Below are 16287 nucleotides of genomic sequence, written 5' to 3' on the forward strand. Positions count from 1 at the left end.
TGGTAACTTGTAGATTAAACAACAATTTTCATTGATTTATGTGATTGTAAGCAACAAAATATAAAATAATGAATGGAACAATCTATAAACTTAATCACTACACCAACACAAATTCAGCAATATTATTTTTTATTTTTCACTAACATTTTTTAAATGCATTACAATAATATAAAACACTAGCTTGGTGGTTAACATGGTTCATCAACTCCTAGAGATATAGCATCTCTATGATTTTTGTGTGAGACATACGTACATCTGAAAACCCAATTCTTAAGTTATTCTGGTGATGCACTTTCGGGTCAGAGGTCCATGACCTATTTTTCCATGTAATTTTACCAATATCTTTATTTTATGGCACAGTATTTGATGAAATGCATCAATTTTAGAATTAAGCTCAATGTAAAGCTGATAAATCATACTACACATTGATTGTCATTTAAAGTCATTTGAGTCATTATTTTATAACAAATATTTTTGTAACAACTGCCCTAACTATATGGGAGTGAATATCAAAAAGAAATTTTGAATTTGCATTACAAATAGAGCTTGTATATGTATGTAATATACTGATTTTATTCATTTTGGGTACAAATTGCAAAAAAAAAAGCTATCTCGTAAACTATTTGTCGTAGAACGCTAAATCTTACATTAAATAAAAGCCAATGATAATATATATATTCATTGTAATGGAAGGTTGTGTCATAAACCTATCATAAGCTATCATAAATTTAGAAAATACTGGTTTTCCTTCATTTTTGTAAGAAAAGCTACCTTGTAAATTACTTGTCGTAGAACGCTAAATCATACATTTAATGAAAGCCAATGATGTTTATATTTATTATTGTTAATGTAATTTTTTTTTCTAACTTTAGAAAATACTGATTTTAATTCGTAACTGGTTAAAGCTATCTGCAGTTTTTAAAAGTTTTTTGAAAAAAAATCAAGCATATGTTACAAAAATATTTGTTATTCATTAAAATAGAAAAATGAAATACACAAAAAATGAGTTTATTTTCCATATAATTTGTAAAATAATGACTCAAATGATTACGTGAAAAAATAGGTCATTGACCTCTGACCCGAAAGTGCATCACCAGAATCACGTAAGAATTGGGTTTTCAGTGTACCAAAGTATGTATCGCACAATCTCTCAGACTACTAGAAATAATAAATAAACCTGCAATTAATACATAAGCTTTTTGTTGCATCTTCCTCTGGGTCAGTTTATTAGTCCGAGCTCCACTGTCAGTTTTTTTTTTCTTTCCAAAATGAACTTTGGAAGGACTCGCTGGACAGTCAAAATTAAACAACATGCATTGATTCCCACAACGCATCAATGTAATAGAGGGAGGGATATAGTTACGCTTAAGACTCTGTGTAAACCAACTGATAACTCAGTTCGAATTAAGCTTTACACAGTCTGTTCTTAGAATCTCTAAAAAGTTTGTGAATTATTTATTCTTTAACTTCTTTAATTTTCCATTAAATATTTGTACATTGGTGCATATTCCATTGCTTGAGTATTTGCATTGATTACAGGTACTGCTGTGTACATAAGTTACCATGAGGCAACTATAAGTATACCCTTCTATACTACGATGAAGTTGCATAAAAAATACAATAATACGTATTTATAGCAACATTTGGTGTATTGAAGCTATCAAAAGGCAAACACCACCACCAGCGCACTATATAATGTAGAATGTTCAAGCTGTCCAATCAACGGTAGAAAGCCAACCTTTTTGAAAAACGCAACAAACTGGATGGATACATAAATGATGGGTATTATAGTACTCGTCAGTAATCATCATCATCATCGTCATCCAAATTAAGCCTTCGTCTATCAAACTGTAGAAATAATGATATATTGGTTATCCTTGAAGCAAATTATTACAAAATGAAAATTCACTCTTATATTTCAGATACAATATAGACATAAATAAAATATCTTAGGCTAGGTGTCTATAGTAAACAATGTGTCAGGCACTTTCTATGGCAGAAAGTGTGTTGGGGCAGGGTTCACTCTTTTTTTTCATTTTTGCCACATCGATACTTAATTGGAATAATGTTTTATGGCCACTAATGCAACATGCAACAAGAGATGGTTGGTACCTTAACTGTTGTTTTCCTTTCTGTTTGTGAACTAACTTGAGAAAGTAAATCTTTTAATTGATTTTCATCAACCTACAATTACAGAGAGAATACAGAGAGAAAATTATTAAATTATAAAAAATAGATTATAAAATATCAAAAACTTCCAAAAACACATGAACCCTGTGTGCCATTTTGTGTAATCATGACATTAATATGCTACTATGTAAATATCACTTCTATTAATCTTAGAATCTTTTGAAATGATACCTTTACTGACTAATAATTATTTGTAAACATTTCGTTTTTGAACTAATAATATATGTTTATACAAACAAAATAAACAATTTACCTTCCCTGGAATTTGTCCAGATGTGGCCATCCTAATCAACATGCTCTCAACCATTTTAATTTTTTCTGGTTTTACCAATGCAATACTATTTACTATGCAAAAAAAATATCACAAATTATATAACATCTAAATATATTCCTGTCATTTGATTGGACGATTGTGGGTCACATGATAAAAAGTAAATACCCTATCGCTCTACTGGTGCGTGCAGTGACTTCGAATCTGATAGTGCATCCCCAGCAGGCCTCGCAGAATTTTAACATTTTGGGTTGTCCTTCAAGCAACCAATGTGTGAGATTTGGTTGCCCTGACAATATTTTACTAGATTGCCCAAATTGTTTTCATTTAATTTTTTAAAAGTTTTTTATACCAATTTCTAGATTTTGAACATTAACCCTTTCACTGCGGTGCATTATTCCCACCTCTGTGCGTAGTATATATTTAAGAAAAACATATGATATTTTAATAAATTGCAAAAAAATACTAATTGAGATAATTGTGTAATTATTTTTGTGGTATGTGATAAATAAAAGGGTTAGTCTACAGTTAGGTATAAAAAAAAAAAAAAATTTGCATATTGATGACGTCATGTGACGTCATTACAGGTATTTTGGATTTCGTGTTTTTTATCGAATCAATGATAAAAACTATATTTTCTATAAGAAATTCTTATTGAATACGTTTTTCCAACTGGATATTGATGAAGATACGCATAACAAATAAAAATTTAAAAAAAAATTGAATTATTTTTATTGTTTTATTCAAATTATGCACAAATCAAAGTTTTAGGGAAAAATCGTGAAAATAATGACTTTTTCCAAAAATTCACTATAGTACAAAAACTAACTATTGTTTCAACAATTTTTTTTTTTGCGTGTTGTGATAAACACGATGTTGCCCTATTGGGGCAGGTAAATTTTTGTTACTTTCAAAATGGCCGCCATGACCTTATTATGTGACGTCATTACAGGTATTTTTGATTTCGTGTTTTTTATTATCTATATAAAACTATATTTTCTATAAGAAATTCTTATGGAATACGTTTTTCCAACTGGATATTGATGAAGATACGTATAACAAATAAAAATATAAAAACAAATTGAATTTTTTTCATTGTTTTATTCAAATTATGCACAAATCAAAGTTATTATGTGACGTCATGGTTTTTTGGTTTTCTCTTACTCATCATCCTCTTTAGAATAGTCCAATTTTGTGTGGTAGGCCCTGAAACAATCTTTATCGGCATGCAAACCTGGGTTACTTGGGCAATCTTTGCAAATCCACACTGTCTTGATCTCTCTTCCAGCACTTGTGCGGTGACCACGAGCCCAGCACACCCGGCACATTTTGTCTTTCTTGTTTTTTGTGTTGCCGTCTTTACTTTCTCTTTTCACGGGAAAGTGCTTCCCAGTTAGCCTTTGTACAACTTCATGACGTGTTACATCTTTGTTCAATCTAGGGCTTGAACACACAAGTACTGTCAAAAGATCTTTGAAATCAGCCAAAAAATCTTTGGTAGATGGCGTAAACTTCCGATGGAGTTTGTGGGCACTTAGAGCACACTGCATGAACATTCTGAGAGCTATTTTTTTATACCACTTGTATGTTTTTCTTACAATGCTCACGCTGTGCAGCTGTTGGTCCACCATATCAACTCCTCCCATGTTGTGATTATACGCAATTATACATGATGGCTTGTGAATAAGATTGTTGTCTTTGTCACGTTTTGTAGTTGGGATCATAGCGGCCCTGCCTTCCGTGGTCAGCATGCACACTTCTTTTGGTTTATTGTTTGATTTGTTTTTTAGCGCCCGGAACTTTACCGCTAACATGTTTCCCGTTTGCGACTTCATAAAACATGATGTTCCCTTGTCAAGTGCCTTTGTCCCTAGATCACTGGGGTAACCAGAACGCTTTGGGTTGACAGTGCCGCAAAGGTATGTATCGTGATCAAGAAGGTACGTAGCCAGAGCTGGAGATGTATAAAAATTATCAACATAAAGTGTGTGGCCTCGGTCGAGAAAAGGCTACATCATGTTTATAGGAATACGCTCAGTAACAAGCATTTGAGGATGAGGGTCTTGATGATCTCTGAAAATATTCTCAGCTGAATATACAATAAAATCAAGAGATACGCCATCGGATGTACATAGTTCATAAAACTTGATTCCAAAACGTGCACGTTTTGTTCGAATGCATTGCTTGAACAGCAGTCTCCCCTTGAACAAAAGCAAGGATTCATCTACGCAGATTTCTTTAGATGGCGAATAAACACGCTGCATTCGTTCTCGAACCATTCTGATGAGAGGCCTAATTTGGTAGAGCCTGTCCCTATTGACATCCGTGGGGTCATGTGCAGGGTCTTCATTGTTTGCAAAATGTAGAAATTTCATTATCAGGAAAAACTATCTCTGTTCATTATTTGGCCAAATATAGGTGTTTGTATCAAATCATCAGTGCTCCAATACATTTCTAGCCTAGGCTTGTGAATAATACCCATCAGTCCAAGTAAAACGTCTTCATTTCAGGAACGGTAGTGGGAACCCATTGATGAACCCTGGTTCGACTTTTCAGTTTATCACGGTTTGCATTGATGAACTGCTGAGCATATCGATTGGTCTCCTCTACAATATGCGAAAATATATCATCAGTAAAGTACTGAAAAACGAACTCCTCAATTGAAGCATTATCACCCATTCTAACTTTGAGTCGTTCCCCACCAGAGAATGGAATTTGCTTTGGTTGAAAACTATCATTTGGATCAATGTCCCAATTTATCTTTGGGTTCTGATCTCTTGCAGGCCTGCGCCCCTGTCCTCTAGCACGAGGCCGGCCCCTCTGACCTCCTCTTTGACGTATACCACCACAAACACGTGGCCCACGTCTGCCTCTATTGCCACCGCGTACACCACGTAGATCTATATTGCCATCAAGAACACGTGCACCACGTCTTACTCTACCACGACCACGCACAACTGGCACTGGCTCATCATCATCTGATACTGATATACGATCAGAACTCACCGCTTCATCGTCACTGTCTACGCTCGCTTCACCGTCACTGTCCACAGACATTTCTACATCCTGTGATCCATGGCCTACGTCAGGTTCATTATCCACATCTAACGAACAATCAGCACTCATCATAGAATCACTATCATCGGAACTATAGTCAGCAGACGGGAACGATTGAATTGAATCATTGATATCAAAGTCATCTTCACTGTCTGAATCAGCAAATATCTGATTCAAAGCTTCACTAACATCATATAACCTTTGTTGCGCATTTCGCTACTCAAAACAACTTTCCAAGATAGAAATAACTAGTCACGCGTAAGAAAACTTTATAGAGGGCGCATGATTTTCAAGACCATAATACAACTATAGAGGGCCGTTTTTTTTGCTGGAAAATATTTTCAATGACTTGCAAAAATATTCCAGTTCATCGAAAAAACATAGAGGGTGCTATATATTATAGGCAAATACGATTAAATCAATGTATTGCCCATACCCGGTATCACCGTGTATACGTATTTCAACGACGTTTGTTTATACCCGGTAGTACCGGGTATACGCAGTGAAAGGGTTAATAATTGTAGTTTTAATTAGTTACAGTAGCCATGATAATTATAGAGATACATTATTATGATTTACAATTGCATATTTCAAACTTTTGTATAAACAATGCACATTATACAAAAACTCAATATATCAGTAAATTGTAAATTGTAAACTGCTGTCACTTAAAACCAGGAATTTGATAAATATAATGCTTATTGAGCATTCAAAGGAGCTGTCAACCAAGCAGCTGTAGAATGAATAACTTGCAAAAGCAATATATAGGAAAATTCAGGGGTTACTGTACATTTCCTACAGACATAACTAAGTCAAGTTTACCTCGCTCGTGTTATGTTAACATCGGTCGTGTCGAGTTAACACATCACTCGTGTTAGTTGTTCATATCGCGCTTGTTGGATGTTCACATCGCGCGTGTTGAGTTTTTACACACCGTGCATGTTCTGTTTCAACACATCGTGTTGAGTTTTTAATTAAACATCGCACACGTTGAGTTTTCACATCGCATGTGTCAAGTTTTTACACATCATACATTTGTACCTTTCTTACAATAATTTCATACATTTTCACGTATAAATATTACTTTAATAATAATTGTTACTTCTAGGCATATTTTGTTACAAATAAGTAGGCCTATTCGATTCATTCATACTAATTATGAAATCTATAGATTATAAATGTCTATATTTACTTTTTGCTTACTCTACTATCTATCTTCAGTCACACACTCACAATGTATTTGTAAGTGTTTTCATCTTTTATTCTGATTTACATTTGTTTTAATGTAATGCAATATCCATTTTCTCTTCTTAAAGATGTATTGTCACTCAAAAACATGAAAAATGAAGATTAATAATCCTACTTCGAATAGACCATTTGTTGTTTGTTTGTTTAATTACTTCCATAGAAAAAAAAACCCCGATAAAATAATGTGTTTAAAATGACTAAATAAACAGTTAGATTCAACCAAAAAAACAGTGGCTGGCAGACTCTTTTCTGCTTTAAATTATATTTGTTTTTTAGGTAAATAATTTTAATGTGTTCAGGGGTACAATACAAATGTAATAATTGTGTGTATTTAGGTGCATAGATCACATGACCATAATACAACCAACTAGGGCAGTTTAGTAGTCTAAAAATAAATATATAATAAAGTTGAAAATCATGCTATTTATGATTATCCTTCATTAATAAAAATTAACTATTTTTCTCTCTCTCTTTCATGGCATTACAACCACTGCATATTAATATATAGTAAAATACCGTTTATAATCTAAATATATCTGGGCCTTTTGTTCATTTTGTACCTATTAACCCACTTTTCTGAGGTTTGTCATGCTACATTTTCACCTTTTTTTATTAAAAAAAATAATTCCAACAACTCGGAAATAAACAGGCTTACTTTTAAAACAAGTATTATTCATATAAATGATTTAGATGTGTAAACTCGATGTGAGCGATTTGCAAAAACTCGACATGCACGATGTGTAAAAATTTGGCATGCACAATGTGTAAAAACTTGGCATGCACAATGTGTAAAAACTTGGCATGCACAATGTGTAACAACTTGGCATGCACGATGTGTAAAAATTTGGCATGCACAATGTGTAAAAACTTGGCATGCACAATGTGTAAAAACTTGGCATGCACAATGTGTAAAAACTTGGCATGCACGATGTGTAAAAACTTGGCATGCACAATGTGTAAAAACTTGGCATGCACAATGTGTAAAAACTTGGCATGCACGATGTGTAAAAACTTGGCATGCACAATGTGTAAAAACTTGGCATGCACGATGTGTAAAAATTTGGCATGCACAATGTGTAAAAACTTGGCATGCACAATGTGTAAAAACTTGGCATGCACAATGTGTAAAAACTTGGCATGCACGATGTGTAAAAACTTGGCATGCACAATGTGTAAAAACTTGGCATGCACAATGTGTAAAAACTTGGCATGCACGATGTGTAAAAACTTGGCATGCACAATGTGTAAAAACTTGGCATGCACAATGTGTAAAAACTTGGCATGCACTAGCGTTGTGTAAAAACTTGGCATGCACTAGCGTTGTGTAAACATAACACGAGCGATGCCAACATAATACGAGCGATGTGTAAACTCAACACGAGCGATGCCAACATAACACAAACGATGTGTAGACTCAACACGAGCTATGTCAGTTAACATGAGTGAAGTCAACTTAATTTTGTATCTCCCATAAGCGGGCACCTCCCATAAGCGGCCACATTTTTTAACTAAAAACTAGATTTTTTGTATGGTAAATTAGAGAACAGCGAAAAGTTTCGTGCATAGTTATAATACATGTTTTGGTGGTCACCTCCCGTAAGCGACCACTTACAGGACATGTACAAACAAAAATGTGTTGTAATACAATATTATTTATAATATATGCATGTGGCAGGGCATTTATTTGAGGAAATAAAGACCCAATTAATTGGGGCATGGTAAAAATATAGCACTCAGCAAAACAATTTTTCCATGTACACACTTTATATATGGAACATTTGATTTGATTTGATCTCAAGACATACAATATCCCTTGACTTTGTCTCGGGAGGTAGTAGGCCTATAGTCTCCAGGACACCTTGGGTTATATTTTTAACCATGCCCCTCAGCCCAGTAAATATTTATATACAAAATATTATAGTACAGTAGTACTGAATTATTTTTAAAAAATTAAGCAAAAATAACTCACATCTTGCACGTGCTCCTTGTGTTAAAATTTGTGACAAAATACTATGAGTTCGTTCTTCTTGTTGTTGCCTGAATACAATAACAGGAACAAATACAGTAATGTCAAAAAGATAAACCAAAAACCATGCACAATAAATAATTTCTTGTTATTTACAAACGTGTGCGCCTACCACAACGACATGTCCATCTGCAGATTATTTTTGGCCTTGTTTTTTCCATGAATTTCGGGCATTCATATCCAAAATTGACATTTTGACGGCCCAACTTCATAACATAGAGGAAAAATCATTATTAACAAATTATTTGAAGAAAGAAAGAAAGCAATTTTTTTACCTCATTTTCTCTTCATCATTTTTATTCTTCCCCTGTAAAGAAAGCAAAAAAAAATCAGTTTAACTTACTGCAGGTATAGTAATATTAAATGTAGGCTTACGGTAGCTATGCCCATTGGTTGCATTATAGAATAAAAACGAAAATAGAATTAAATTGTGCAGGCCGCTATTTTTCACATTTTCAACGGTTTAAAGATGAACAAAATTATTGCAATAGCCCCATATATATTTACATAAAATGCAGTTTGTCAACTCGATAAAATAGATGCAATTTTTTTTTATTCCCAAATATTCACAAAAAGAGCGTACTGTATTTCCTCTATTATTAGCCAATCACACTCACAGTCAAGGATTCACAAACTCTTGGTAGAAATTTTAGCAACCTACATTAAAGACTTTAATAAAACCAATTGCCAGTGGCTAGATTTAAAAAAATCACCTAGGTTGCTAGAGATTATGAGAGTTGATATACAGTATTTTCGAACAGATAGGTACCAAACAGGGTTAGAGGGTTTTTTCACAAAAGCTACACAAAAGTACCGTAAAGAATGGCGATTTTAAATGGATATGGCTTAAATAATTGAAAAATACACACTCACTTATGTTATTTTTGTTGTCAACACGTGTTTAAGTTAAAGATAAGTATTTATAGGATCATGTCAAAATCTCAAAATTAATGTAGGCCATTTTTTCACATTTTGAGGTGGACTTCCTCATATACACAGTTGGTTTCAAGAAGTATTTGTCCCCCAAAAACATCGAAAATGAAGATTAATAAAAAAAACTTTGAATATGCCATTTCGCAGTTTTAATAAAGTTTATCACTTCCGTAGAAAAAAAATGTTAATAAAAAAACAAAATAAACTGTTAAATTCAACCAAAAACCAATCAAGTTCCGGTCAATTTGACTATTTTTTGTCTAGGTCTTGGCCGTATACCATTTTTATATAACATAACATATTTTTATATAACAGACTAAGCCATTGACATCATGCAAAACAAGGTTACCAAGGGAAACGTACTGTACATTATACTTTTTAGGTCAGTAGTTTTTGCCTTTATGATATCGCATATTATGAGTGGCATCTAAAAATGTAATAAAACTGGCATAAGGCCTAACCTAAATGTAATACAAATATATTTGACATAAACTTGGGTACGACGAACCAGCCCATGATGAGCCAAAATTGTTGGTACGTGTGAGCCAAAATTATGATATGATTGGATTTGGCATGGGTACATTTTCGGGGAATAGACGATCAGGACCATTGTAAGACTATCGGAACCAAAGTGGGAGAAGATCTGGTGCAACAAGGTTCTAAGACGATAAGGACCAGAGAGACGATTTTGGCCCAACAAATAAGACGATCAGGCCCAAATTGTGGTTTACGAGGATATATCGATCACGTTTTATTTTGTTTGAGCAATAAAACCAACTTTTGGAAAGTTGTATGCCGTGCCAAGCTATGCTTAATCGTATCGCTTTTCATTGTCAAAATTACCATTAATTGTAAAAATATATTGTTTATGATAATGTTAAGAATAGATTGTTTAAATGTAATCACATTACTGATTTGAATGTATCTGTACGTCAACTGTGCAGTGTTATATTTACTTGAAACTTAATTGAAGTTTCTATAATGTTTTTTAATATAAGAAATAGTTTTCAGTGATGGGCGGATAACTTCATTTGATAGTTATATCAATTAGGCATATTAATTAGCTGGACTTTGTCAATTTTTAAACATTTTATTGGTTTTCCAATACATTAAAACAAATATTATTATTAGCAGTTTTCATGAGCACGTAAAAAATATTTCAGGACATTACAGCTCCTACTTTTTTTTTAAACCAAATGTTTCCCAGTACACTCTTAGAAAAAGTTAATTCACAATATATAAAGATTATACTTTTAATTTTTTTAAGACTTCAATATTGGAAAAAAGCGATTTTGTAATTTTTCACCAAAATCGGCTAAAATCGGCATTGATTGGGTAACATTTTTTTACATAACTCAACAACCGGTAGTACAATATTAAAAATCTTTTCTGTTCTGATAAGCACTGAATACAATTTTAAAATGTATGTGCTATGCTTACTTTGATGGCCCCGATCGTCCGTGGCCCCGATCGTCTGTGGCCTCGATCGTCTGTTCACCATGTACTGATGCTCAGTATCTTTACAGGTCTAGCCTAGCTAGGCCTCTCAAGTACATATGCCTAGGCCTAGTTTGCTACATTTGTATCACAAACTCGTGAAAAGAACACTTTTTAATTTATTTCTGGTGAACAATATCCATAAAGTGTAAACCTATTCCCGTATTTAATTTTTGCTCTAGGCCTAGGCCTATACAGACAGTGTGATATAAACTTGACTTCTCTCTCGCGACAAAATTAATAGCACATACGTGAAACCCGATTCGGTAATACATATTTTCATATTTTTCTGACTTAAATAAAATCGAATAATTATTTTTTTTAAAGAATGTTTTGGGCCCGATCGTCTTATTCATTGGGCACGATCGTGTCTGGGCCCGATCGTGTCTGGTCCCGATCATCTTTCACCCTTGATGGGCCCGATCATCTTTCACCCTTGATGGGCCCGATCGTCTCACGATTTGAGCCCGTTCGTCTTGAAGTGGGCCCGATCGTCTGATAACCGCCTAGCCTAGGCAGGTCTAGCTAGGCTAAAAATAGGCCTAGGCCTATATAGACTGCTAGGCCTAGCCTAGGCTAGGCCTAGGCCTAGTATTAAATAAGCAGATAATTTTGGAAAACAAAGAAGAACTTTAATTAATATACACACCCCCATTTGTTGCTGAATTTCTGCCATTCTACGTGCTCGAATAGCCGCGAGTTCTGGATCATCAGCCATGATAAATCTTTAGTTTTTCTGAGGTATATTGTGAGCAAAACAAAACGCCACGCTATAGTAGTATCTTGATTGTAAGATCGCAAAGTCGCCCCAACGCAAAGTCGCCCTATCGCAAAGTCGCCCCAACACAAAGTCGCCCCATCGCAAAGTCGCCCACAGTTTTATTTCGGTATGAAGCGCCACCGCTAGTAGTACGCTGTTTTAATCATATCGGTGGTTAAGTTGTGTTTAATATCGATCACGTTGTTACTTTGGTCGCGCTAAATGTCGTATACATTATAATGTTTATCCTATTATATACATAATTTGTGTTTTAATTTTATTTTACAGGTTTTAATGGAGTAATGTGCCTTTTGAAAATCATTAAAAAAATAATTCCTAAGTTCTAAAAAAAATTATCTCTGATTTATAGTTTCGAAAATGTTAATTTAGGCCTAATATGATTTTAAAATTAGATACCAGAGCCACAATTACGAATCTTTCTTAACATTAATGTACGATGCAGTTTAACACTGTTCTCGATTATAATCATTTTGGTATACTTGAACACAGTGATAAAGAATAGAATAAACTTAACAAAATACAACAAATAACATTAATGTACGATCCAGGTTACTACTTTTCTCGACTATAGTCATTTTGGTATACTTGAACACAGTAATAAAGAATAGAATAAACTTAACCAAATACAACAAATAGGCCTAACATTAATGTACGATCCAGTTTAACACTGTTCTCAACTATAGTAATTTTGGTATACTTGAGCACAGTGATAAAGATTAGGATAAACTTAACAATATACAACAAATAACATTAATTATTAGTAGTACTAGTAAATATGTTCTTTCTACCAACAAGTTTCACGACCTTCACAAAGTGGAAGTGTGCAAACTTTTTGGAAAGTAGGCCTATACCATAACAGCAACAGATACTTTCTACATAAAACATCAGATAAGCCGCGTGATTTCATCGCCCAAACGTGCCAATATTTGTTGTAACGGTAAAGATAGGCCAACTTATGGGTCGCGACCCAATTTTGTTTATCAATTATACACAGATCTATAAGTGAAATGTTCTCAGTTTTGTAGAATCTACAACACTGATTACATTTTACATCTACAGTTTTTTCCTATGTTGACGTTATACGACGTTATTATTGTCTGTAGTTTGCAAAGGAGTGTGTAACTTGACTGAAAAACTGCGAATTTTGGTGTACCGGCGGTGGGAACTTTTACATTAGAATAATAGAAAGAACAATGTAAACAGGTCCATCCCAAATTACACTCATAGCGATGTTGTTCAGGCCCTAGTAGCCACGGGAAACCTTTATGGTTCGAGAGAACCACTTGACGTTGCATTGAACGCAAATGTGTTTACCGGCGGAAAAAGTAGGCTACGATCGTTTTGCCAATTGCGAGCGCGCTATTATTAGGGTGTCATTTCCGGCCAACTAGAGGTGCTATTTATCATAATTTTTACGTGCGAGAGTACCGGTACCATTTCCAGCCAGTGGTGTCATTTAACAAAATTCGCCACAGGTCCCACCATGGGTAATTTGTGCATTTTTTATGTGCTGGCAACATGCTGCGGGCGGCAAAATGCCTATGGCCCCATTAATAGAGATTACCATAACGATAGTGATTATGTATGCATCATAACTATCCGAATGACGGTAGAAATCGCAAATATAGCTTACCTATTTCCTAAATGAACTTAACTGTCTCAATATCTTTCAAAATAAAATAAAAACAATATTTATTTCATTAAAAAAAAAATCAAAAACAAAATCCGCAGAGTTTCGAACCCAAGCTAGCGCTTAGAGTATTCGAACAGAGCGTTACCCGTTATGCCACAAAGTACATGACTGAGCAGCTGACAATAGTCTATTTTTATACTTACTTCATATTACGTAATTCATCGTTACGTCATAAATATATTCATGACCGTCAAAGCTGGTATTAACCTGTTTATATCCAAGATGACCGGTTAGTTCAGCTCAGTCGTGTTAACAACACGGATGTCACGTGTTCGAACCCCATGCTGGTCGTGGTGGAATAGAGTTAAAGCTATAATGCTACTGTGTTTTGGGGTTCACAGAATAATACGTCCCCTTTTCCACCACACAAGCAAGTCAATGCATCTGATGATGCCGTGGAAACGACACTGTGTCTCTGGCCACAGCATTGAGGTCGTTTCCAATTCCACGACATTACCAGATGTAGGGAGAGGACACTATGACAATAGTACTGGGTCATTTAAGTTTTGGTTCAGTCAGTGTTTTTCGATTCGATAAGTTTATGCTTAGCGCCCTCAATTTTAAGAACACAAATACATGTCAGCAAATTAGGAACAAATGTAAAACATTGTAAAGATGATGCCGATGTCCAGACCAACTTCAAAGGTGGACTTTGGCATATGAAGAGTTTTTTAAATAGGGGAAAAAACCACCTAAAACTTTGAAGTCGCATCTGTATACAGTAGTTGAAATTTTAACATTACCATAATTATCGTAGCTGATTATTGTAATTGTTTTATGAATTGTACAAATGTTAAAATTAGTAATTAGGCTTTTGTGTGTGGTTCGCGCTGTTTGTATTTTATAATTTTGATCTGTTGAAATACCCTCGAGTTTCGCATGAATTACTGTACAGGCATTGTATGCCTCATTGGCTCGCAATTTGGCAACACTCACACCATGATAGACTGGAGACTTATATATTTCGTTTCATATTTCAAAGTATAAGTGCAATCACCTAGGAGGAGAGGGCGGGGTGGTTACCAGCCAACACCTCTGGCCTCCATTTATTGAGTATCAAACTCAACTCTAACTAATATATTTTCAAGAAACCCATTTAATTAGAAATCGCAATAAAATTGTACGCTTGCGATATAACTTCGATTGCAAACACTTAAATGTTGGTCAGTCAGTGTTTGTATTTTTATGCGTATAAAGTAACAATTAAAAGTTGGGGTTTTTTTGGCAAAGAGTCAACCTGGCCTGCCAAGGCGACAGATGTGTGCCAGTGTGTTCAATAGACCGTGTGTTACTCTTTACACAAAACAAAACAAAAAGTGTCAAAACAATAGAATAACGTATAAGCCAAAGAATAATCAATTCTCACACCCTATATGGCGTATTTCAATTTAATGAAAAAAAAAATAGATAAAAAAATTCAAGCTCCTTACATTTAAAAAAAAATGTTATCTGAATGTTTTTAAATATTCAGATAACATTTTTTATCAATTTTATATAGTTAGTAGTATAGTTCTTTGTGGTTGTAAGTTTGTTCGCTGGTAAACAAAGTTCCATACTTAATTGTTCTGATCATGCGTAGTAACTTCTATTACACTATTATGGGATAGGCCTACTTTCCAAAAAGTTTGCACACTTCCACTTTGTGAAGGTCGCAAAACTTGTTGGTAGGAAGAACATATTTACTAGTAGAAAAGTTTGAAATAAAGTTACTTTTTTGAAATAATAAAGGTAACAATTAACAACGAATGAAAAACATTATATATAGAGTTGACAATGACAGTGTTATGCTGAAATTATTACGTACCCAGTGGGCAAAAACTGGTTGAATTAACGTTAATTTAACGTTATCTGCAAACGTTTTTTTACGTCGGAAAAGTGTTGAAAATGAAAGTTTGCATCAACAAAAATGTCAACGTTGATTCAACATAGAAATTATCAACGTTGAAACAACGTAAAAATAAGTAACGTTGAAATAACATCGGAAAATTGACATTGAAATTATTTGCTCGAGTAAATAAACTGAATACAGATTTTTAATTGTTTGTTGTGTAATCAGATTCAGAGTGAAGATCTGATTAAACCATGGAGTTATGATTAAATCTTTGATAGGTGTGGTTCTTAATCTTGTTTAAATTGCTACTGGTGGCCCGCTACTTGACGTTTGCGTTTTAATCCAACCGTGAATTACTTGATGAACAGCAATACAATGTCTATAAAACGTGTGGCTGTATTAAACTCTCAAAATCAGCGCGCGCAATGTGGCTTTGGTTCCGACTAGCACGCAACGTAAAGACGTAAGCCGGCCGCAACGCAAGCGCGCGAATTAACTTCTCACTAACACTGTTAGTGAAGGATCGGGACCAACAGGTGGTAAACACCTCTAAAAACGGTCCAGTCCCAATTGCACAGTGGCTGTGTGCGACAGTGGCTGTGTTTGTGTGGACTAGTACACCGGAGTAGCCCCCCTACTCGTCTCGAAAGATGAGGTTCTTTAAAATGCACATGAGCTATGTGTACACTGGACCTATAGTTTATAGTACTTATCCGCGAAGACTCATTGTACCACCAGAACCATGGAGCGAGTGGGGCTC

General features: G+C 34.5%; 1 protein-coding gene across 1 annotated transcript; it reads right to left on the minus strand.

The window, feature by feature from the left end:
* Positions 1-112: 112 nt before the first annotated feature.
* LOC144850872 (programmed cell death protein 5-like) lies at positions 113-12022 on the minus strand. Its single transcript, XM_078708366.1, has 6 exons — positions 11872-12022; positions 9068-9099; positions 8736-8803; positions 2444-2535; positions 2113-2184; positions 113-1848 (listed from the first exon to the last, which is right to left on the minus strand). Exons 1-6 carry the CDS (start codon positions 11938-11940, stop codon positions 1798-1800), a joined length of 384 nt encoding a protein of 127 aa, XP_078564492.1. The 5' UTR covers positions 11941-12022; the 3' UTR covers positions 113-1797.
* Positions 12023-16287: the final 4265 nt, after the last annotated feature.

This window comes from Antedon bifida, chromosome 8, assembly GCF_963402885.1.
Source record: "Antedon bifida chromosome 8, ecAntBifi1.1, whole genome shotgun sequence".
Classification (NCBI taxonomy): Eukaryota; Metazoa; Echinodermata; class Crinoidea; order Comatulida; family Antedonidae; genus Antedon; species Antedon bifida.